Genomic DNA, 26,394 nt, shown 5'->3' with positions numbered 1-26,394 from the left:
AGGTATATACATACAAGTGATGTTACATTAATGGATTGATATATAGATAGAGCTAGTACATACAATGCCTAAAGCCACTATTACGCAATGCGTTTCGGGCAAGAAAACATTAATATCTAGAACTTAATACTAATTGAGCATAAAGAATAAAAGATGTTGAGAACAAATACAAATAAAGATAAAAAAAAAGGGGGAAACATGACTGAAAAAGCAGCACAAATACAATAGGTTGACAAACAGTGTTGATTAAAAAAAAAAAAAAGAAAATAACAGACATGGGTTGACAATAGAGGAGTGAGGTAGATTACAGGGAATTTATTAGGTAGTGTTTAGTTTTTATCTTAAACTGGTTGAGAGAGGTACAGTCTTTAACATGGTTGGGAAGGTCATTCCACATTCTGGGCCCCTTGATTTGCAGAGCATTTCTAGTTTGATTAAGACGTACTCTAGGAATATCAAAACTGTATTTATTTCTGGTGTGGTGCTCATGGGTTCTGTTACAACCTACTATGAAGCTTTTAAGATCAGGATTGGCATTATAGTTTAGCGTTTTATATATGTATAATACACACGAGAGAATGTGCAGTGACTTAATATCTAACATATTAAGAGATTTGAGTAGGGGTACCGAGTGATGTCTGGGGCCAGAGTTGGATATTGTTCTAATAGCGGCTTTGTGTTGGGTAATTAGAGGACGTAAGTGATTTTGGGTAGTAGAACCCCAAGCACAAATACCATAGTTGAGATAAGGATAGATAAGGGAGTAATAGAGAGTCACCAGGGCAGGGCGTGGTACATAATATCTGATCTTAGAAAGAATGCCCACCGTTTTTGAAACTTTTTTAGATATATTTAGAATGTGTCCCTGGAAATTCAGCTTGTGGTCAATGAGAATGCCAAGGAATTTGCCATCTAATTTGTTACAAATTTGGGTATTGTTTATTTTGAGATTTATAAGACTAGAGGATTTATTGCCAAACAGAATATAGAAGGTTTTGTCAATGTTAAGGGTGAGTTTGTTGGCAGTTAGCCAAAGATGGACTTTATTTAGCTCAGTATTTACTGTGGCATTTAGAGCAAGAGGGTCAGGACTGGAGTAAATGAAGGTTGTGTCGTCAGCAAATAGAATTGGTTTGAGGTGTTGGGAGGCATTTGGAAGGTCATTAATGTAGATGAGAAAGAGGAGAGGGCCAAGTATGCTGCCCTGAGGAACACCAATGTTGATGGGTAGGGTGGGAGAAATTGTATTATTCACAGAAACATATTGGAGCCTGTCAGTAAGGTAGGACTCGAGGTATTGTAGGGAGTGTCCTCTGACTCCATAATGATGTAATTTAAGAAGAAGGTTATGGTGGTTGACAGTATCAAAAGCTTTACGCAGGTCCACAAATAACCCAACAGGGAACTCCTTTTTATCAAGAGCTGTATGAATCGAGTTAAGCATACTAATAAGTGCATCGTTAGTGCTTTTTTTGGGTCTGAAGCCATATTGGCAAGGGCTAAGTATATTGAGTTTGGCTAGATATGAGTAAAGCTGCTTGTATATAAGTTTTTCAAAAATTTTTGACAAGTTTGGCAGGATTGATATAGGTCTGTAGTTGTTAACATCTGTGGGGTCACCACATTTGTGGACAGGCGTTACTCTCGCTTTTTTTAGAATATCTGGAAAGGTTTGGAGTTCAAGTGACTTGTTGAAGAGCAAAGCAATATCGTCTACTACCGCCGACAGGATGGGTATATCGTCTACTACCGCCGACAGGATGGGTATATCGTCTACTACCGCCGACAGGATGGGTATATCGTCTACTACCGCCGACAGGATGGGTATATCGTCTACTACCGCCGACAGGATGGGTATATCGTCTACTACCGCCGACAGGATGGGTATATCGTCTACTACCGCCGACAGGATGGGTATATCGTCTACTACCGCCGACAGGATGGGTATATCGTCTACTACCGCCGACAGGATGGGTATATCGTCTACTACCGCCGACAGGATTGGTATGGGGTTAACTTTTTTTGAGATATATACAAGAGTTGTTACATTCTTGTACAGCCACTAGTACGCGCAGCGTTTCGGGCAGGTCCTTAATCTAGCAGATAATTTTAAGTAGGTAATTTCAATCAGAATTGATAAATGAAAGATGCATTACAAGAGAAAAATGAGATGAGAGAGATAAGTAAGTATATTAAAGCACATTGTTATATTAAAACTCTGATTGATTACATTGACAGCTTGATTAGTAATTTAAACAAGATTAATAGACACCATACAGCAGATTGACAGCACATATAAGACAGCAATGATCACAATGGTAAAGATGTTCAGAATGGGTACATAAAGATTGAGAGATTGGGTAGCAAAAGATACAGATAACAAGATTTATAAACACCATACAACAGATTGGCAGCACATATAAGAAAACAGCAATGATCACAATGGTAAAGATGTTCAAATTGGGAACATAAAGGTTGGGAGATTGGGTAGCAATAGATACAGTGCAATTTTAAGGCAAAAAGTGAAAAACTATGAAGATGAAATTAGGTACTTTTTAGTATTGATTTTGAATGATGTAAAAGTTGGACAGCTTTTCAATTCAGTAGGGAGTGAGTTCCATAAACTGGGTCCCTTTATTTGCATAGAGTGTTTACACAAATTAAGTTTAACTCTGGGGATATCGAAGAGATATTTATTAAAGTGATGATTGTCATAGATACTGGATAAGAGGTTTAATTCTGAGTCTATACATGTTTGCATAAGAAGGCTGGTTGTAGGAAAACAAGGCAAAAAAGGCAATTACAAAATAAACAAATTTTGATATAAAGGGGGAGAAAAATATAAATTTAAACAAGACTATACAAGACAAACACGAAATGAACAAAAAAAAAGAAAAATGAGGTAGATTGCTTACAAGTACTCTCAGGTACACTGTAAGTAATAATTTGCATTTTGAGACACAGGCAAAGCCAGGGGTACAATGGAGTAAGGGAGTATGGCGAGGCTAGGCAACCTAGATAGTAATGAAAGCAAAGAAAAAAAAATAATAAACATAGGCAAATTCAATCTAATGATTATTAACTATAAATAGTTTAGTTATGATCCTATAATTAATAAGAACTAAAGAAAATATTAATGCAATCGATAAATTAAGTCCAATAAATGACTAATATAAATTAAATTAAAATTTAATTTAAAAAAGTGAAACAAAGAGACTTTGGTTACCTAGCCCGCACTAGGTGACAAGGGGGTTAATTATGTTTACTCATTGAGAGGGATAATAAGGTGAGACAAACCACATTGGGTGAGGAAAGTGTTGAGGTTATCCTCATCAGCAATTGTAAACATTTTACCTGTAGAAGTCTTTCTCGCTTTAATCATGCCATCTCTAACTGTAACACTGTAAGGTGTTTGGTTTAGTTGTATTTAAAATACATAGAGATACATGAGTCACAGACAAGGATTTGAGAAGGCGCCAGTTTGTCGACCTGATACTCACACCTCTAACCGTTAATGACCTCAAGTGACCTGAGGTCAGATCATGCGAATTTCACCTTGCTTCTGCTAATCTTATAATTGGAGCCTGGTAGCCTTCAAACATGTCGACGTTTAAGGAGTGGCTTGGTAGTGCGCCTGAGGCTATCTACTTGTGGGCGGAGTTAGTTACTAGGTTCCCCAATATATACTCGGGGAGCTATCGATTCGAGAGCATTAGAAGAACAGGAGCCAGCATTGACGAGACAGAGAAGAACAGCAGCCCGGAGAGCAGAGAAGACGACCTAGCAGGGAGGCTGTCGGCCGGCAGGGCGGGAGAGTCTCTGTCAACTACAGACCCCCCCCCCCCTCTATCCAACTATAGGCAGACACTTGGTGAGTTGAACATTAAGGTGACTTGGTCGTGTTTTACAAGTGTTGTGTGATGATCAGGGGCAGTCAGTTGTAGTGTTCTCAGATTCTTGGATGATGACTCACTTTACATATATATATATCTTGAACATTGCTTAAATTATGATAGTTATCATGTGAAATATAATTGAATTTATTATTTAAATGGCCTTTAACTTGGTTCCCTAGAGTCTTTGAGTGGAGGTGAGAAAGCCTCTGTGGTTACTGGTTTTATGATATTAATGAGTACATGTTTGGAGTTGATACATGGTAATAACATCTTTTGAGAATATTGTAATACAGACAAGTTCCATTCCTTGTCTTGTATGTAATGGTCTAGAATGAATGGTGGCAGCATTTCTTCTTCTACTATCTACTCTTCTACTATCTACTCTTCTACCTATCTACACCTCTCCCTCCACCCCTCTCCAGACTCTCACTTTAAACTAATGACCCTCCTCGCTCCTCCCACCTCTCTACCTCTCTCACCCCACACCCTCACTAATTACTTCACTATTCATTTCTTCCCTTTCTTACAAGACTCTAATTCTTTTCTCTTATGCGGTTGTGGCAGTGAAATGTATTCTAGAGTTCTCTCTAGAGTTTCGGGTAGCTGATCAAGTTACAGCGCCTTGTAGTCTTAGCACCTAGGTAGTCAAATACCTAGGTTACAAGGTGTTGAATGAGAGAGGCTGCCTTAGGAACTCCGGAGGTGCTCTAGAATAGTTAGCTAACTGGGGACGGGATAACGGACTAGAGAGAGCTGTTTCCCCCGGCCTCGTTAGTTAACTGGGGGTTGGAATAATGGACAAGATAGAGCTATTTCCCCCACCCCCCGTTACAATGTTGGCAGCGGTGTTGAACAATGTTTATGGTAGGCTAGTGTTCATTTAACATTGTTCAGTCCCACGTGTCTTTTGCCGCTCAGGCGCTATCAGGGAGATCTTGACAGGTGTTTAATATTCGCGAGTTAGCGAGTTTTTTCAGGTTAGGAGATAGTGATTCTCTGGCGATGTGTTTTAGTGATTTTGTGAGTTTTGTGGTGTTCAAGGAATGTTCACCAGAACTTGCGTGTGTAGTGATTTATGTTAGTGATAATATTTGGCGATTTGGGAACTTAGCGGTTGGTAGTGCAGGTCAGCTGAGTGTGACAGGTGACCCCGCATGTCCCAGGGGAACACCCAGCCACCGCTGGTCTCCAGGGCAGTTGGGGAGTGGCAAGTGTAGTTATTAAGTAGGTTTAAGTGGTGGTTCTGCTCAGATTATTGCGATCGACTGTTTTACTCCATTTGAACGTAATAACCCGAGGTGTACTGGTATCGTACAGCATACTAGGGGGAGGCTTAGTATGTCAGTAGACTTCACGTTGGAGACGCTCGACGTTAAATAGTCTGGTCACAGGGGTGGCAAAAGTTTGGAGTTGTTGACCCGCGGAGAAGCAAGGGAAACACTCTGGGTCACGTAGGTGGCTGTAGGTTAAGGGAGGGAGTAACGGCTAATTAAGTACGTAAGATTAGGAACGGTATAGTCAAGTTAGGCTAGTGTTTGGTCTCTATTAGCATTGATATTTTTTGTGGAGATTCATTTAGTGACAAGTTAAAAGTAGTGATGACCTTATTCTCTCTTCTCTAAACTTTACTCTGTTACTGTTTTATGTTCCACCAAGTCAATATCATTCAGTGTCAATTGGGTTATCTTAAAATTTAATTAATTAAGTGTAGTCGTTGCCAGGAGGAGAGCATTATGATTAGACTGTGTAAACCCTATACAAACTACAGGGTCACACAACAGGATGGAACACGGGTATTGTCGCCTTTCTGTTCATTCACAGGTTGGAGCCAGAAGAGAGGCGCGGCGCACATGCAGGAGAGAGACGGCTGCTGTGTACCATACTCACGGGCGTTTATCACCACCTCGACGACCAGCCCACTACCTGGAGGTCATGGCTCCACCACCACCACCACCCCGGGGGACCCCCAAGATGCAGCCCTCTCGGTCGGTCAACATTGGTCTACCCAGTGGACCCCAGGACGGACGGACCCCAGTGGACCCCAAGACGGACGGACCCCCAGTGGACCCCAGGTCGTCCTGCAGACGACCCCAGACGAACCAGTAAAGATGGAAGAGGAACAACAACGACTCCAGTCTGTCCCACCAACATCGGTCTACCCAGGATGGACCCCAGGACGGACGGACCCCAATGGACCCCAGGTCGCTTGTCAAAGACCCATGGGAGGAGGAAGAGAGAAGAAAGAAGAAGATAAGACAAGCTGAGTGAGACACGATGCCTAGTGTCCCTTGCTGGTGTCAGCATCATTGCATGGAGCGTAATTGCAAGACAGGATCGTTTGCCTTAACTGGCCGCCCCACCTGCAAGCATGTTGCTCTGTTGAGTGATTCTTCCTGTGTCGTGCGGACTTGATGTGGCTGTCCGAAGTGGCTCTCTGAAGGAGGCGTGCTGGAGCAACAGGGAGGAGAAAAGTAGGATGGGATTTCTACGTTGGCAACTATATGAAGGTCTCGAAACTTGTAGTCCCTATAGCTGTGAAAAACCCCAATATACGTCTCTCATGGTGACTGATGTAGGGCCAATTACAGATCAGCTGGGACAACCGAATTCCATGGTCCTGTGCGCAGTTCAAGTAGTAACGGCTTCCTGGTTGACCAAGGGTTGTTGTGCGTTAACGACGGAGAAGCGACGGAGGCAGTTGTGTTGAAGAAATGTGGTACAGGATTATCTACAAGACCAAGCAGTGACGTCGCCCAGCCAGAGACAATGAACGTCTGTCTACATATATTTCAATTTTTAGAGTAGGATGATGTATATTTGTTTAGCTAGGATGTATTTTTTTCGTTAATAAAGTTGTCGCACACAGCTAGCTTGCTTTAGCAGTGTTGCAAAAACTTTATTTTCGGGGAGAAGGGGAGATGTAACACAGTAAGGTGTTTGGTTTAGTTGTATTTAAAATACATAGAGATACATGAGTCACAGACAATGATTTGAGAAGGCGCCAGTTTGTCGACCTGATACTCACACCTCTAACCGTTAATGACCTCAAGTGACCTGAGGTCAGATCATGCAAATTTCACCTTGCTTCTGCTAATCTTATAATTGGAGCCTGGTAGCATTCAAACATGCCGACGTTTAAGGAGTGGCTTGGTAGTGCGCCTGAGGCTATCTACTTGTGGGCGGAGTTAGTTACTAGGTTCCCCAATATATACTCGGGGAGCTATCGATTCGAGAGCATTAGAAGAACAGGAGCCAGCATAGACGAGACAGAGAAGAACAACAGCCCGGAGAGCAGAGAAGACGGTCTAGCAGGGAGGCTGTCGGCCGGCAGGGCGGGACAGTCTCTGTCAACTACAGACCCCCCCCCCCTCTATCCAACTATAGGCAGACACTTGGTGAGTTGAACATTAAGGTGACTTGGTCGTGTTTTACAAGTGTTGTGTGATGATCAGGGGCAGTCAGTTGTAGTGTTCTCAGATTCTTGGATGATGACTCACTTTACATATATATATCTTGAACATTGCTTAAATTATGATAGTTATCATGTGAAATATAATTGAATTTATTATTTAAATGGCCTTTAACTTGGTTCCCCAGAGTCTTTGAGTGGAGGTGAAAAAGCCTCTGTGGTTACTGGTTTCATGATATTAATGAGTACATGTTTGGAGTTGATACATGGTAATAACATCTTTTGAGAATATTGTAATACAGACAAGTTCCATTCCTTGTCTTGTATGTAATGGTCTAGAATGGATGGTGGCAGCATTTCTTCTTCTACTATCTACTCTTCTACTTCTACCTATCTACACCTCTCCCTCCACCCCTCTCCAGACTCTCACTTTAAACTAATGACCCTCCTCGCTCCTCCCACCTCTCTACCTCTCTCACCCCACACCCTCACTAATTACTTCACTATTCATTTCTTCCCTTTCTTTTCTCTTATGCGGTTGTGGCAGTGAAATGTATTCTAGAGTTCTCTTTAGAGTTTCGGGTAGCTGATCAAGTTACAGCGCCTTGTAGTCTTAGCACCTAGGTAGTCAAATACCTAGGTTACAAGGTGTTGAACGAGAGAGGCTGCCTTAGGAACTCTGGAGGTGCTCTAGAATAGTTAGCTAACTGGGGACGGGATAACGGACTAGAGAGAGCTGTTTCCCCCGGCCTCGTTAGTTAACTGGGGGGTGGAATAATGGACAAGATAGAGCTATTTCCCCCACCCCCGTTACATAACGAAGCACTGATGAATCGCATCTGGGTTTTGATTACGGATTTGACGCAGGTGGTGGAGGAGTTGCTGTCCTTTTCTAGTTAAGCACTCGCTGATGAAAATCCCCTTTCGTTGGGATACAGCTGTCCGGAACTGAACAGGCAGAAGTTCCGGAACTGAATATAGAACTGAAGTGGCCCCAGCCAGGGGCATAAGAAACGGAAGTGGCCTAGCCTGCATGGGCATAAGGCTGCGGGGAAATGGCCCTGCCAGGGGCTTAGGGAAACTGTGGGGCCCCACGTAGAGCATGGAGGAACAGTGTAGGCCCATAGGCCGAGAATAGAGCCTGCAGGCCTGGAAAAAGAGCTCGTGAGGGCTGGAAAGAGCACAAAAGCCTGGGATAGAGCCTTTAGGTCCAGAACGGGGGGCCCGCGGGCTGTGGCTGGAGCCCGTATTGAAATAGAGCCCGCGGGCCGCGAAAGGAGCCCGTAGGCCAAAAACACGAGCCCGCAGTAGAACAGAGCCCGTAGGCCTTGGCTCGGAGGCCAAGAATAGAACCCGTAGGCCCAGGAGCCCGGAGGCCGTGAAAGAGCCCGAGTCGGAGAAAAAGAGCTGGAGTCGGAGAAAAGGAGCCCGCCGGCCAAGCATAGAGCCCATAGGCCCAGGATGGCTCGTAGCCCAGGAATAGAGCCCACAGGCCAAGAATAGAGTCCACAGGCCAAGAATAGAACCCACAGGCCCAGAAGGAGCCCGTGTCCAAGTATAGAGCCCGCAGGCAGAAAAATAGAGCCCGTAGGGCCCAGGGAAGGAGGAAGATAGGTCCTCTATGGGAAAAGAGAGCCCTGATCCGCCCGTCCACGTTGGAGCGAGCATGCACCGCCACGCACGTGGCGCGCCGCCAACCCGCAGGAATAGGGGGACCCTCGCATGTGCGCACCACGTGGGGGGCCAACACAGCAACTAGGCCGGGAATTAGAGGAAGCTAGGGCGGCACGGAGGCTAAGGAAAGCAGCTTGGCCCGGCGCGGGGCATATGGGCCCACCCGGGGGTATAAGGAAGCTGCGGGGCCCTGTATGGGGCCCGGGAAGAGAACAAAAAACCCCGTGGCCCACCCGGGCCGAGAAGTGCTAGCTAAGGCAGCACGTGTCCGGCAAGGACACGCGCCCCAGGGAACACGGGCGCTGGGCACACGCCGGGAATCACTATGGGCGGTCCTGACTAGGGTGGGGAACACAAAAGGAAACCCCACCAGGGGTGAGGAAACGATTGGGTGTCTGGTGCGAGGCCGGGGTCGTAATGCGAGATCGATGGGCCGGCATCCACGATGTCGGACAGGCAGAGATCCAAGGCCGTGGCAACCGTGTTTAGGTCCATGTTGAGCTGGGAATCACTGTCCAAGTCCGCAGAAACTTCGTCGGTGCTGGGTGGCCAAATCCACGTGTGTGGCGAGGCAAGGACGGCCGGCTGAGTTATCACTAAGTTGCTGAGTTACCCCAAGTTTAAACAGACTAAGTCCACCTTGCAGGCAGGTCCACGTGGTGTCGTGTCGACGGCAGAGCGTGGAGGTCGCTTGTCATGGGTGGCGGCTGGCGTTGAACAGAGGTCGTGACCTGTTGTTATTGTTGTTGTTAAAGATTCGCTACCTGGAACAAAAAGGTCCAAGTAGCACGGCTATGGTGAGCCCGTAGTGAAGTTCGGTTGTGACCTCTGCACGCGTTCTTATGTAACCCCCGTTGCTGTGCGCGCGGCGCAAAGCATGAATCTTATGTTTTCTCCTCCCCAGAAACTCCACCGCTTTCCTGCAGTGTCCATATAATCTTCATCAGACACGAAGCTCATACACGAACTTCCCCATACACAAACCTGTAATTTCATTACCTTACCATAACATCGCATCTTGTCCGGACAGCTGCATCCCAACGGAAGGGAATCTACATATCAACGAGTGCTTGACTACAAAAAGACAACTCCTCTACCGCCTGCGTCAAATCCGTAATCAAAACCCAGATGCGATTCATCAGTGCTTCGTTAGAGATGGCTTGATTAAAGTGAGAAAGACTTCTACAGGTAAAATGTTTACAATTGCTAATGAGGATAACCTCAACACTTTCCTCACCCAATGTGGTTTGTCTCACCTTATTATCCCTCTCAATGAGTCGACATAATTAACCCCCTTGTCACCTAGTGCGGGCTAGGTATCCTAAGTCTCTTTGTTACACTTTTTAAATTAAATTTTAATTTAATTTTTACTAGTCATTTATTGGACTTAATTAATTGAGTGCATTAATATTTCTTTAGTTCTTATTAATTATAGGATCATAACTAAACTATTTATAGTTAATAATCATTAGCTAAAATTTGCCTATGTTTATTATTCAACTTTTTTCTTTGATTTCATTTATTACCTAGGTTGCCTAGCCTCGCCATACTCCCTTACTCCATTGTACCCCTGGCTTTGTCTGTGTCTCAAAATGCAAATTATTACTTGCAGTGTACCTGAGAGTACTTGTAAGCAATCTACCTCATTTTTCTTTTTTTCTTCTTTTTGTGTTTGTTTTGTATAGTCCTGTTTATATATTTTTGTTTTTTCCCCTTTTATATCAACATTTTATTTTGTAATTACCATTCTTGCCTTGTTTTCCTACAAACAGCCTTTTTATGAAGACAAGTATAGACCCAGAACTAAACCTCTTATCCACTATCTACGACAATCATCACTTTAATGATCAAAATTGCAGATATTTTACAGCACATGATGTAAACAATGTATTAACACATAATCACAATATCTCTGTAATTAACTTGAACGTTAGATCTCTAAGTAAACACTTCGATGATGTTAGTGCCTTGATTGAAACTATTGACAACAAATTCTCTTTTATTATACTTACTGAAACGTGGTTGAAAGAGGATAATACTCAACTCTTTAACATGCCTAACTACTCGGCAATTCACAACTGTCGACCAATTCATAGAGGTGGTGGTACTGCTCTTTACTACCACCAAGACCTAACATGCTTAAAAGTAATTAGAACTAGAGACTGCTGTGGGGAGTATATCTTCGCCAGTTTCAGAGTCAAGGGTGCCGAGTCTGTCCTGTCTGTGGGTGCAATCTATAGAATTCCTAACACTGATGTGTCCGAATTCATCTCAAACCTTAGAAATCTAATACTAGATAACATACCGAACAAAAACCATCTAATTATCGCAGAGGACTTTAATATTGACCTCTGCGAGCCTGAAAACATTACTGCTGCCAGCTTCCTCAACTGAATGAATTCCTGCTTCCTCATACCCTTAATCACTAGACCTACTAGAATCACTGATAGTACTACCACGACTCTTGATCACATCTGGACCAACATAACCTCTCCGCTTACTTCAGGTATAATCATCGATAGCACTACAGACCATTACCCCACATTTCTCTTAACTAACATTAACAAACCACTTCTAGAGACAAGGGAGTTAAGCTTTAGACTGCACAATGAAACTGTTATAGGCAATTTTATAGCTGCTGCTGCTAATGTCAACTGGGAGTCCGAGTTAGGTAACATAGGGGACATCAACCTAGCAGTGCAATCTTTTCAAAAAAACTCTCAGCCTTTATAACACCCACTGTCCTATGGTAACGAAACAAGTCACAACCAAAAGGCTAAACAATCCTTGGCTTACAAAAGGAATACTGTACTTAAATCCATTAATAAAAAACATGACCTTGAGAAGAAGTATAGGTTAGGAACCGTCTGCAAAGAATTTTCAAAGAATTACTCATTATTGCTATCTAAAATAATTAGAAGAGCCAAAACTAAATACTACGAAGATGAATTTACCCAAACAAAGAGCAACATTAAAAAAACATGGAGCACAATTTCACAAATATTGGGATCAAAGAAGATTTTAAATAACAAACCAACACTCCTGTCCAATAACGATGGTCAGCTTACAGACTCTGATACTGCTATTGAGTTCAATAGGTCCTTCTCTTCCATTGGGTCATCCCTTGCAAATGATATTCCATCTTCCAGTACTGATGTTAAGGACTATCTTACAGGTAACTATCCACAGTCTCTGTACCTAAAGCCTACAAATTCCACTGATGTTAATGAGATAATCCTTTCCCTTAAAACCAAGTCTAGTGCCCTTGAGGAGATACTAACTTTAATTTACAAAAATGTCTCCAGATCTTTAGCCCCTGCTATTGCATTGCTCTTCAACAAGTCACTTGAACTCCAAACCTTTCCAGATATTCTAAAATAAAGCGAGAGTAACCCCAGTCCACAAATGTGGTGATCTCACAGATGTTAACAACTTCAGAGTTCCCTGTTGGGTTATTTGTGGACCTGCGTAAGGCTTTTGACACTGTCAACCACCAAAACCGTCTTCTTAAATTACATCATTATGGAGTCAGAGGACACTCCCTGCAATACCTCAAATCCTACCTTACTGACAGGCTCCAGTATGTTTCTGTGACTAATTCAATTTCTCCCACCCTACCCATCAACACTAGTGTTCCTCAGGGCAGCATACTTGGCCCTCTCCTCTTTCTCATCTACATTAATGACCTTCCAAATGCCTTCCAACACCTCAAACCAATTCTATTTGCTGACGACACGACCTTCATTTACTCTAGTCCTGACCCCCTTGCTCTAAATGTCACAGTGAATACTGAGCTAAAATACTGAACTGAGAAAGTCCATCTTTGGCTAACTGCCAACAAACTCACCCTCAACATTGACAAAACTTTCTATATTCTGTTTGGCAATAAATCCTCTAATCAAATAAATCTCAGGATAAACAATACCCAAATTTGTAACATAATAGATGGCAAATTCCTTGGCGTTCTCTTTGACCACAAGCTGAATTTCCAGGGACACATTCTAAGTATATAAAAAAAAATAAAAAACTGTTGGCATTCTTTCTAAGATCAGATATTATGTACCCCGCCCTGCCCTGGTGACTCTCTATTACTCCCTCATCTATCCATATCTCAACTATGGTATTTGTGCTTGGGGTTCTACTACCCAAAATCATTTACGTCCTCTAATTACTCAACACAAAGCTGCTATTAGGACAATATCCAACTCTGGCCCCAGACATCACTCGGTACCCATACTCAAATCTCTGAATATGTTACATATTAAGTCACTGCACATCCTCTCATGTGTATTATATATATATATATATATATATATATATATATATATATATATATATATATATATATATATATATATATATATATATATATATATATATATATAAATGGAAGGGAGTACCACCTCTAGCTGGAAGAAGGGGGACCAATAGCCTCGGAGGAAACCGAACATAACGCATTAGAGGGAATGTTTAGATCCCCTCCAATACAGTTTCTGTGTGCTTTTCTCCTACCACCCCCTTCCTTTTTTATTTTTTGTGCTTTATTATGCATTTGATGGTTACAAGATATACATGGGTTGATACAAAAATAAATAATGCAAAAAAAAAATATATATATATATACATATATATATATATATATATATATATATATATATATATATATATATATATATATATATATATATATATATATATATATATATATATATATATATATATGTCGTACCTAGTAGCCAGAACTCACTTTTTGGCCTACTATGCAAGGCTCGATTTGCCTAATAAGCCAAGTTTTCCTGAATTAATATATTTTTTCTAATTTTTTTCTTATGAAATGATAAAGCTACCCATTTCATTATGTATGAGGTCATTTTTTTTTTATTGGAGTTAAAATTAACGTAGATATATGACCGAACCTAACCAACCCTACCTAACCTAACCTAACCTATCTTTATAGGTTAGGTTTGGTTAGGTAGCCGAAAAAGTTAGGTTAGGTAGTCGAAAAACAATTTATTCATGAAAACTTGGCTTATTAGGCAAATCGGGCCTTGCACAGTAGGCTGAGAAGTGCGTTTTGGCTACTAGGTACGACATATATATATATATATATATATATATATATATATATATATATATATATATATATATATATATATATATATATATATGTATATATATATATATATATATGTCGTACCTAGTAGCCAGAACTCACTTCTCAGCCTACTATGCATGGCCCGATTTGCCTAATAAGCCTAGTTTTCATGAATTAATGTTTTTTCGACAACCTAACCTACCTAACCTAACGTTTTCGGCTACCTAACCTATCCTAACCTATAAAGATAGGTTAGGTTAGGTTAGGTAGGGTTGGTTAGGTTCGGTCATATATCTACGTTAATTTTAACTCCAATAAAAAAAAATTGACCTCATACATAATGAAATGGGCAGCTTTATCATTTCATAAGAAAAAAATTAGAGAAAATATATTAATTCAGTAAAACTTGGCTTATTAGGCAAATCGGGCCTCGCATAGTAGGCTGAGAAGTGAGTTCTGGCTACTAGGTACGACATATATATATATATATATATATATATATATATATATATATATATATATATATATATATATATATATATATATATATGTGTGTGTCGTACCTAGTAGCCAGATCGCATTTCTCAGCCTACTATGCAAGGCCCGATTTGCCTAATAAGCCAAGTTTTCATGAATTAATTGTTTTTCGACTACCTAACCTAACCTAACCTAACTTTTTCGGCTACCTAACCTAACCTAACCTATAAAGATAGGTTAGGTAGGGTTGGTTAGGTTCGGTCATATATCTACGTCAATTTTAACTCCCAGTAAAAAAAAATTGACCTCATACATAATCAAATGGGTAGCTTTATCATTTCATAAAACAAAAATTAGAGAAAATATATTAATTCAGGAAAACTTGGCTTATTAGGCAAATCGGGCCTTGCATAGTAGGCTGAGAAATGCGATCTGGCTACTAGGTACGACATATATATATATATATATATATATATATATATATATATATATATATATATATATATATATATATATATATATAGTTGTGTTTTTCAAGAGATCCATAACCTTTAAGCACCTTTTTGCATTATTATTTTTGTATCAACCCATGTATATCTAGTAACCATCAAATGCATAATATATATATATATATATATATATATATATATATATATATATATATATATATATATATATATGTTTCATTGAATATGACCGCATATTCTGTATTTATTATTTTCTGGTTTAGGGCTTCTATCCCTCTAACTATTTTCTTAGCATCAGGGCTTAATTGGAATAGGAGTTCTCCAAAACTCATTTTCGTACTTTTAAGGTGAAGAAAAGAAGTGATTTACTATCGAGTGTATTACACTTATTTGTATAATTTGCACGACGTTTCGAACCTCCATGGTTCATTCTCAAGTGAACAGATCTTACAATACTAGTTGATTTTATACCCGCATTAGGTCAGGTGATAATACAATGAAGGTGAAAAACATGGGGGGATACATAAGGGATAAACATAGGGGCTGCAGAAGGCGTATTGGCCCATACGAGGCATCTCCTATCTAAACACAAAGATTAATCCAGTGTAATTGGCCTGTTATGTTGGCCATTGTCTTCTGTGTTGGCATCGATATGTTCTTGTCTTGTCCTTACTAGTAAGGACAATGTTCTTGTCTTGTCCTTACTAGTAAGGACAAGAGGACTTACTAGTAAGGACAATAGTTAGAGGGATAGAAGCCCTAAACCAGAAAATAATAAATACAGAATATGCGGTCATATTCAATGAAACATGTTTGAAAGAAAACCTGCTGCCAGTATACACCAATATATATATATATATATATATATATATATATATATATATATATATATATATATATATATATATATATATATATATATATATATATATATATATATATATATATATATATATATATATAACGCTGAACTGTAATGCCAATCCTGACCTCAAAAGCTTCATTGAAGGTTGTAACAGAACCCATGAGCACCACACCAGGAACAAATACCGTTTTGATATTCCAAGAGTACGACTTAATCAAACTAGAAATGCTCTACAAATCAAGGGACAAATCAGGTTCCACACAGGAACACCTGCCCAATTTATCCACTTAAAGGATGTTCTCACAGTAGTGTCCAGACAGTTGTGGACACCAATTGTGGGGAGACGGGACACCACGAGCGTAGCTCTCATCCTGTAACTACACTTAGGTAATTACAAGTACCTGTATTAATGAGAAACATTTGAAGTTCAATTATCTGTCCATGGGGCCACTAATTGATCACTCTAGCTAATTAGTGTAATTAGCATCGTCATCGTGAATTCACAGACTGGTGAGGGGCTGTCAGGAGGGTAACGCTAATTGTGTTAACGTAATTTGCTCTTATTTATTTATTTATTTATTTATTTATATACAAGAATGTACATTGGGTTTGTGAGAATACATAGCATAGTATTTACACTCTTGTAAAGCCACTAGTATGCGCAGCGTTTCGGGCAGGTCCTTAATCTAACAGATAATTTTAAGTACGTAAATTCTAGCAAAATTTATAAAATGATAACAAATACATTGCAAGAAAAAAAATGAGATGAGAGAGATTAGTAAGTATATTTAAGCACATTGGTATATTAAAGTTCTGATTGATTACATTGACAGCTTGATTGGTAATTTAAACAAGATTAATAGACACCATACAGCAGATTGACAGTACATATAAGAAGACAGCAATGATAAAGATGTTCAGATTGGGTACATAAAGATTGGGAGATTGGGTAGCAATAGATACAGTGCAGTTTTAAAGCAAAAGGTAAAAAACTATGAAGATGAAATTAGGTACTTTTTAGTATTTTTTTGAATGATGCAAAAGTTGGACAGTTCTTCAATTCAATAGGGAGTGAGTTCCATAGACTGGGTCCCTTTATTTGCATAGAGTGTTTACACAGATTAAATTTGACTCTGAGGATATCAAAGATATTTATTTCTGGTGTGGTGATAATGGATCCTATTACATCTGTCCAGGGAGAGTTTCAGAGCAGGATTTGCATTTAAGAACAGGGTTTTGTAAATGTAGTTGACACAAGAGAATTTGTGGAGTGAGATTATGTTTAGCATGTTTAGGGAGTTAAACAAGGGGGCTGTGTGTTGTCTGAAAGCAGAATTTGTTATTATTCTGATAGCAGATTTTTGCTGGGTGATGATGGACTTGAGGTGGTTTGCAGTGGTTGAACCCCATGCACAGATACCATAATTAAGATAGGAATAGATTAGACTAATTGACTTAGACTAATCTTGACTAATTACCCGTCCGTGAGACGGCTAATTAGTGGCTAAAGTTAATTGGGGTAATTAACGTCAGGGTTTTGACTGTCAAGAGGGCAAAGTCAATATGAGCTAGCATAATTCGTTGGATTAATTATATCTGTCTGTGGAACAGTTGATTAAGCACTTAAGTCAATTATGGGTAAGTAACACCTCTACCGTGAATCCAGTGTCTGATGAGACCTGCTTAGGCAGTGTGGAGTCTAACATATTCGTGTAGTATTAATTATCTGTCCGTGGGGCAGGTAATTAAATTTTAGGAGCTGCCTCGTAAGGGCCAATAGGCCTTCTGCAGTTACCTTTATTCTTATGTACTTATGTAATGAATTGTTCAAAGTTAATGAGGGTAATTAACCCTCAATAAAGTAAATTTGACAGACTGGTGAGGAACTGCCGCTAAGGTGACAGTAGTGTGTTAACGTAACTAGTTTGGGATTAATTAGCTGTCCATTTACAGTAATTAGCAATTACTCACTAAATACCACTCGGTACCCCTACTCAAATCTCCTGAATATGTTAGATATTAAGTCACTGCACATTCTTTCATGTGTATTATACATATATAAAACCCTGAACTGTAATGCCAATCCTGACCTTAAAAGCTTCATAGAAGGTTGTAACAGAACCCATGAGCACCACACCAGAAATAAATACAGTTTTGATATTCCTAGAGTACGACTTAATCAAACTAGAAATGCTCTACAAATCAAGGGACCCAGAATGTAGAATGACCTTCCCAACCATGTTAAAGACTGTACCTCTCTCAACCAGTTTAAGATAAAAACTAAGCTATACCTAATAAATTCCCTGTAACCTACCTTACCCCTCTATTGTCAACCAATCTTTTTTTTTTAAAGAGCGCTGTTTGTCGACAGAATTGTATTTGTGCTGCTTTTTCAGCTATGTTTTCATTTTATTCTTTATGCTCAATTAGTATTAAGCTTTAGTCATTTAAGTTTATCATGCCCGAAACGCTTTGCGTAATAGTGGCTTTAGGCATTGTATGTACTAGCCCTATCTATAAATCCATCACTCTTTGTAAAATCTCTTGTATGTATGTACCTTACCTAAATAAACATTTGATTTGATTTGATTTGAAATGCTTGATGGGTCAGGCATTGTGTAATTAAGGGCGAGCAAGTTAGTGTGTTGACAGTTGAGTGTCAGACACAATTGTGTTTAACATAAATGGCCACTGCTTCGCAAGCGGGGATGTTTCTGATGGGGGAGAAAGAAACAATTGCGCAGCGCGTCCCGCGGCGTTGCGCGGGCCGTCTGGGGCCATATAAATACGGGGGTACAGAGGGGCTCTGCCCTCACTTCGCCTGCCCTCGCCGCTGCCCTCGCAAATCCCACCCACCTCCCCTTTGCAAGCGGCTGTCTTTGTTTTCCTGTCATGCTTTGCCCCAGTTGTCTCTCCTTTTTCCCCACTGCAAGTGGGAAGGGGGGTGCAGCGCCGGTCCCTAAGTGTCCCGCTGTCCGCAGCTAATACTTTGCCCAGTCTAGGTGCTAGTAAGCCCTACTTGTAGTCACCCCCCCTTCTCCTTATTCTTTAGGTCTTTACGGCCTCTTGGTCAGGTCCATTATGTGTTATGTGGTCTCTCACTTATTAGTTACTCTTTGTGTCCTGCCTGTTATATCCTAGTGTTATATAATTACTACACATTTGCACTCGGCCTTAATTCTAGTACCAGTTAAGCTTTAGGTTTCTGCAGAATTCGTTTCCATGTCACTAGGCTAAGCTTATCTCATACTTACTATGGGTGTACCTTTTAAGTTAAATCTAGTCCTCGGACTTGGAATTGTTACTTTTGTTAAGTCTTACTTTATATATCTACATGTTCTGCAGAATATATTTTATCAATAAACATTTAAGCTCCATACTGTCAGTATCTTTCTCCCCCTGATCAGAAAACTAACTGTTGCTGACTGGTGTCGACTGTCAATTAACGTAGTTAATCATTGAGGATCAATTTGTGTAACTTTTATTTTATTGTTTGAATGTATCTTGAGACAAGTGTTAACGTAGAATTGATAGGAGGTTAATTGTGTTGCCATTTAACCTCCTATTTGTTACCATCTCATTGAAGTGGGCTGCGAATAACTTTGATTGCAATGTTTTGTTGTCAATGGTAACTCCAAATTGTTCACTTAGTTTAGTATTCAGCCTCACGGCAATTGACAGGAGTCGTTGCTATACTTGGTGCTAAATATTTAATTAGCTGTCTTTAATGTGCCACTGAAAGACATTAACGTAAACTAAAATCATTGTTGTAGTAGACTTAGTGCTTGTTGAATAAACTTGTTACAGAAGAGTAAGTAATTATCAATACTAGGCACCAAACCGGGAAGGCTATGTAGCACCATCAAATGTGCGGGATAATCAGAGGACGCTAAATATCACCAAGGATGCCAATACGAGAACAAAAATGCATAAGGCGAACGATGTCAAAAGTATCCGATTCACCCAGAATTCTATCGAGGGACAAGCGACCGCGCAGGACGGTCGGAAAGCAAGACACACGCTCGTCCTGGAAGTCAGGACATTCAACAAGAAGATGCACAACTGTAAGAGGAACAATGCAATTTGGACAATAAGGAGCAGGGCGGCGCTCCATTAAGGGACCGTGGGTTAAGCGAGTATGGCCAATCCGCAGACTTGCCAAAGCAGTTTCCCACTGCCGGTTAAAGTGGTAGGAGGAAGGCCACGGGGACACACTATGAACAAATCCACAAGGGCCATGATGAGGATTCGAACCTGCGTCCGGGAGCATCCCAGACACTGCCTTAATCGACTGAGCTACGACAGGGTAAAAGGGTTGAAACCGAAGTTCTACTGAACTTACTGGATCCCGTAGTCTCTCCGAGGCACAAACCAGGCTTTTACACAACCCCCCCCCTGCCCCCCAGCTATGTCAATAGGCCGTCCTCTTCGCCCTTACATCATCACACAGAGATCACACTAACGTGATGCATCAAATGAACAGGTGAACAAATGAATCAAATGAATAAGTTCTGATGAACTTATTATATTCTCAAATGACTGAGATGCATGCATCTCAGTCATTTGATGCATCATAACAGTAAGTTCAGTAGAACTTCGGTTTCAATCCTTTTACCCTGTCGTAGCTCAGTCGATTAAGGCAGTGTATGGGATGCTCCCGGATGCAGGTTCGAATCCTCGTCACGGCCCTTGTGGATTTGTTCATTTGATGCATCACGTTAGTGTGATCTCTGTGTGTGGGGACACACTATGTTTGAGAGTACGCAGCTTGTTATTAACTACAGAGGACCAACAACCCTGCCAACGGGCAAGGATGGACGAATGAATAACATGATAAGTCGGAATAAGGAATACCTTTACAGGAGATGGGACAAGAACGGACAGCTTCCTTAGCATCAGCATCCACACGCTCATTCAAAGAGACACACCAATACGGCTGGGAACCCAGCAAAACTCTACTGATTTCAATTTACTAGAAATAAGAAACAGCCAACGTTGAATCTCGATGACCACCGGATGGACAGGATTAAAGGACCCTAGAGCCATGAGGGGACTACGAGTCAACTAAACCACAAAGGAGGAATGACAATGAGAGAGCAACAGACGGAGAGCATAGAGAATAGCATAAAGTTCTGCTGTGAAGACGCTAGCCTCCAAAGGGAGGTGACACATATAAGTGCGGTCAGGAAAAACAACAGAGTAGCCCACACTGTTCGCAGACTTAGACCCATCGGTGAAGATGGAAATAGAAGAGTGGGAGTGCGAAGAAAAGTGCTCAAGGAAGAGGCTTTTCAGAATCGTAGGAGGGGTAAAGGCTTTAGTAATACAAGTCAAGGACGTACAAAACATGGGAAGGGGGATTCTCCACGGAGGCAAGGAAGAATATGAGGAGAAACATTAGAAATATGAACAGAAAGAGAATCCTGTAAGCGAGATAACCAAACAGAAAGATGGAGACGAAGAGGAACAGGAGCTACAGGAGTAGTAAAAGTAAAAGCACGACAGAGGTGAGAGGAAGGATGTTGTAAGGACCGCGCAAGATAGCAAAGACAGTAGCGATCACGGCGGTCCTGAAGAGAGAGGAAGCCAGTGTCAACATACAAACTGAGGGCGGGAGTGGAACGAAAGGCACCAGAGCTGAGACGCAACCCAGTATGGTGCAAAGCATCAAGACGGCGAAGAGTAGAAGGAGAAGCAGAAGAGTATGCAGGGCAACCAAAATCGAGTTTAGACAGGACGAGAGAGGAGTGCAAATAGAGGAACGTGCGCCTATCCGCTCCCCAATAAATATGGGACAAAACCTTAAGTAGGTTGAGGGCCTTAGAGCATTCAACTCGAAGGTAAGAGATATGGGCTGACCAAGACAAACGAGTGTCAAAGACTAACCCCAAAAGCTTAGCAGAATCCCTGTACACAAGCGGATGACCATAAAGCGACAAAGAGGGACAAAGAACTACATGCTTCCGAGTAAAAGTCATAGCACAAGTCTTAGACGTAGAGAACTTGAAGCCATGATCGGTGGCCCAAGACGACACGGCATCAATCACAAGTTGAAGCCGACGTTGAAGGAGAGACAAATCATCACCCTGACAGCAAAGGGTAAGATCGTCAACATAGAGAGCGTTGAAGATGCCAGAAGGAAGAGAGGAAAGAAGACCGTTGAGGGCAACTAGAAAAAGAGTAGTGCTCAGAACACTACCTTGGAGTACACCCTCATACTGCCGAAAAGGGGCAGAGAGAGTGGTATCAAGCCGCACACGAAAGGAACGACAAGCGAGGAAACTCTGGAGGAAGAGAGAGATATTCCCACGAAGGCCAAAAGAATGAAGTTGAGACAAAATATGACACCGCCAGGTAGTGTCGTAAGCCTTTTCCAGGTCAAAAGGACGGCAACAATGGAGGTCTTCGCAGCAAAAGCAGTACGAATATAGACCTCCAAGTTCACCAGGACATCTGTTGTGCTGCGGCACTTGCGAAAACCAAATTGAGAAGGGGAGAGGTGGTGATAGTGTTCTAAGAACCACATCAAACGAACGTTAACAATACGTTCAAAGAGCTTGCAGACACAACTCGTGAGGGCAATAGCAGAAGTCCTTGGGGGATGACCCGAGAGACCCTAGTTTCCGAACAGGGAGGACAACAGCATCGAGCCAGTCATCAGGGACTGACGACGACTTCCAGACCCGATTGTACAGACTCGGTAAATACTGAGACGTGCACGGAGGGAGATGGCGATGCATTTCATAATGAATGCCATCGGAGCCCGCCGCCGTAGAACCGCAAAGGGCTAGGGCCGAGTGAAGCTCAGAGAGAGAGAAGGGATCATTATAGGGAAGGCGAAGATAAGTACAGAAATTTAAAGGACGAGATTCAAGAATAGGCTTACGAAGAAGGAAGGATTGGGGAAGATGAGAACCAGAACTAACGGATGATAAATGGGAACCCAGTTCGGTTGCGACCTGCAACGGGTCCACCACAAGAGCACCATGGAGGGGAAGGACCGGTGAGACATCGGGAATGACCTTACACGCAATTTTTGCGGATACGCTTCCAGACCAGCGGTAGAGGAGTTTCGGATGTAATGGTGGAGACATAAGACATCCAGCAAGCACGTTTAGCCACACGGATGGTCCTACGGGCCACCTCACTCACCTTCCGAAACAAAAGACTCGACCATCTGCCAGCGGCGAAGTCTCTTCCAGGCCGCACGCTTACAGCGGACAGCCCGAGCACAGTCCACATTCCACCAGGGGAAGCACTTTCGCATTCCCAAGAGGAAGAGCGAGGAATAGAGTGGAGGGCAGCATCAAAGACAGTGTCATGAAAAAGGAGGAGGGCGCGAGGGAGAGGCAAAACAGAGAGGTCAGAAATAGTACCACGAAGAGTAAAGAGGTGCCAGTCAGCCTCGGCAAACCGTCACCTAGGGAAAGAGAGAGAAAGGCAAAAAGAGAAAAAAGTAACAAGGATAGGAAAATGGTCACTGCCATGTAGGTCATCAAGGACCTGCCACCCGAAATCTAAGGAAAGGGATGACGAGCACAGAGAAAGATCGAGACAGGAAAGGGAGCGAGTCCGAGAGTCCAAATGAGTGGGCGCACACGGGCAGTAGAACAGTGGAGAGGCGAGGAAAAAAGTAAGGGGACAAAGGGAACATCAGAGCGAATCATGAGAGCAGAAGAATTATGGGCCCCAGCAACAGTTGGGGGGGGAGAAAAGAATAGCCACGGAAGCAACCAGGCCGATCATCAAGCATCAACTCCTGGAGACAGACACAAAGGGGCGAAAACTGTGAAATTAGAAGTTGGAGGTCAAGGAAATTGGCGTAATATCCACGGATGTTCCATTGAAGAATAGACATCGGCAAGAAGAGAAAAGACAGCAACAGAGAACAACAAAGAAACAAAGGTGAAAAGGGAACACAGCACGTTAAAGAAGCACAGGGACAAGATCAGGGTCAGCGAAGTCAGGGTTAGGGGGCATGGGTAAACTGAGTAAAGAAGGAGGGAAAGAAGTGGGAGGACAGACCAGAGGTGGACGAGCAGGGTCTGGAGGAGGAGATGGAAGAGGAGGAGGAGGAGGGGGGGCAGAAAGACGGGAGGGCACCCCAGCAAGGGCAGGAACCGAGATGGAACTGGGGGCCAAAGAAACACCCGCAAACCCGCAGTAGGAACAGGGGACTCCACCACCGAAGCGGGAGGGAAAGGAACGATAGAATCAGAGATAGGGGCGAAGAAGAAAGTGAAGCCTTCTTACCTACCGGGGAGGAGGAAGGAGAGGAGCCAGGTTTCCGCTTCTGACTCAAAGAGACAGGCGTCCCAGCAGCAATGTACTGGGCAAGACTCCAGCGTCTCGATAGGAGAAGAGCAAGAGCGAACAACCCGACCACCAGGAGAGCGATGGACATCGGCCCACACAGTCAGGCGGCGTGGAGAGCCAAGAGACAGAGGAGAAAGAAGACACAGGAGACATGACAGACTGGGTAGAAAGAAGGGGAGCCCTAGACAGAGAACCAAGAGGGGGGGACCCTCCGGGGCAGAACAGAGGGAAACAGGGGAGGTAGTGGTGGGCGTGTCTGGGTCTAAGGCATGGAAACAGTTGTAAGATTGAGGAAGGTGGGAAGGGTGAGGAGAGGAAGAGCGCACCACGCGAGCATAGGAGACGTCAGTGAAAGAGGGGAGACGACGAACTTGGCGCCGAGCCTCAGGAAAAGACAAACGGTCCCGGTGCTTCAAGTTGAGGACAGACGCCTCAAGTTTGTAACGTATACACGTGCGGGAGAAGGTAGGGTGGGCCTCACCACAATTGAGGCAGCAGGCCTGGAGAGAAGTGCACTCCAACCTAGAGTGACCCTCGCCTCCACACATGGGACAGAGAGAGACAGGACTAGAGCATTTGAGGTCACCATGCCCAAACCTCCAGCACTTACTGCAGAGCCGAGAAGATGGAATATACTCCTGACCGGATCACCTGGCACCAGCAAGAATGACAGAGGGCGGAAGGGTCATACTATCAAAGGTAACCCTCACAACCCGAAGGGGCAGATGGTGATGACCACGAGGGGGACGAGTAAATGTATCCACCTGGAGGACAGAATGACCCTGGGCCTCGAGGATATGCTTGATATCCTCGTGGCAGTCTCGTAGATCTCTGACACCGGTCACAACATGGTGCAGGAGGAGAACAGTGCCAACACTGGCATTCAACCGAGCATTCTTTGAGACCCAAACAGGGGTCTCGCCAAGGCAGGATAAGGCGGCCAAGCGGGTGGCTGCATCCTGAGGAGCAGCAGCAATGACACGGGTACAAAGATGGGTGGGGTTAAAGGTAACAGAGGCATCTACTGAATCTACAAAATGCCTATGAAGGGAAAAATCGTCAGGAGGAGCCGAATCCAAAGGATGGAGGTCAAAGTACTTAGTCCACGCATGTGATAAGGGTTCTTTCCTCTAAGATTTCAGCACACCACCCCAGGAAGGCGGGCCCCCTCAAGGAGAAGCACGGGTTCACTCTTGTTCTGGTTGTGTGATGTCTTTCAAGGCACTCGCGTGGAACCCTCTTAGCTCCAGCATGCTCTGTCATTTATTTTATTTAATTCTTTATATACAAGAAGGTACATTGGGTTTGTGTGAGTACAAAACATTAGTGTTCTTATGTTCTTGTAACACCACCGACATGCATAGCATTCGTGCCACTTCCCGTGGGCGCACTATTTTATGATACTAGATTAATGCATTTCTCTGCTCTAGTATCTTTCTTCAACTCATTTGCCACTTCCTGTTCATGTACCCTTAATGTTATTCCTGTGTCACTTAGCCATCACATCCTTCACAAGTTATTACCAGACTTTACATTATTAGGCTTGTTGCCAGTGAGTGCCAGTTACAGCAGCGAGTGCTGTACCCTCTAGTGAGGTACAGCAAACACCTGTTTCCTTTATTGTGCTCCTTCACTTTCATCGGATATATATATATTATTCTTTGTTCCCTGTTCCTTTACTCATTCACTTAATATATCCCATGTTTAATTTACTTCTCCTTGCTACCTAACTTTATGTTACCTTGCTTGTGTATTAGGTTGTCCCCGGCGGGAGCTATTTACTGTTATTCCCAGTATTTATCCACAGTATTCCCATTTATGGTCCCAGTTCATAATATCTAATACTTTCTATGTTATGTGTCACGTTTACTTTTCTTTAGGCTTCACATCCTTCCCATCTTCCCATCCCGCCCTTTAGCTTTGGCTGGTGCCTGAGCTGTAAGCTAGGTTTAGTGTCCAGCCACTTTGGGGAGCGGTCTGCCACGATGGTTTGCTTTACTGTTGATGGCTTACTCTTACAGGAGCCTTGCCTTGGGTGTGACGTACACTACACGTGAGGTATTGTGAGCTGAATACTCGACCGACACCCGTTGCTGGGACTTACAGTTCCCCGGAGTGGGGCTTCCCCCCACCTCCTGCGAGTAAGGCCTAATTCCTAATGCCCTCCCTCACAGCATGTGGGAGCGGGAATCCAT

General features: G+C 42.6%; 1 protein-coding gene across 1 annotated transcript in view; it reads right to left on the bottom strand.

The window, feature by feature from the left end:
* The window catches only part of LOC123754672 (nascent polypeptide-associated complex subunit alpha, muscle-specific form-like), a 123,548-nt gene that overhangs the window by 54,110 nt on the left and 43,044 nt on the right, over positions 1-26,394 (bottom strand). The window contains exon 6 of the mRNA XM_069326594.1: positions 3,298-3,401. Coding sequence (XP_069182695.1) covers positions 3,298-3,401 — 104 coding nt within the window. The remainder of the gene's footprint in view (positions 1-3,297; positions 3,402-26,394) is intronic.

Source organism: Procambarus clarkii, chromosome 18 (assembly GCF_040958095.1).
Source record: "Procambarus clarkii isolate CNS0578487 chromosome 18, FALCON_Pclarkii_2.0, whole genome shotgun sequence".
In the NCBI taxonomy this organism is placed as follows: Eukaryota; Metazoa; Arthropoda; class Malacostraca; order Decapoda; family Cambaridae; genus Procambarus; species Procambarus clarkii.
This window is presented reverse-complemented; position numbering and strand designations above follow the sequence as displayed.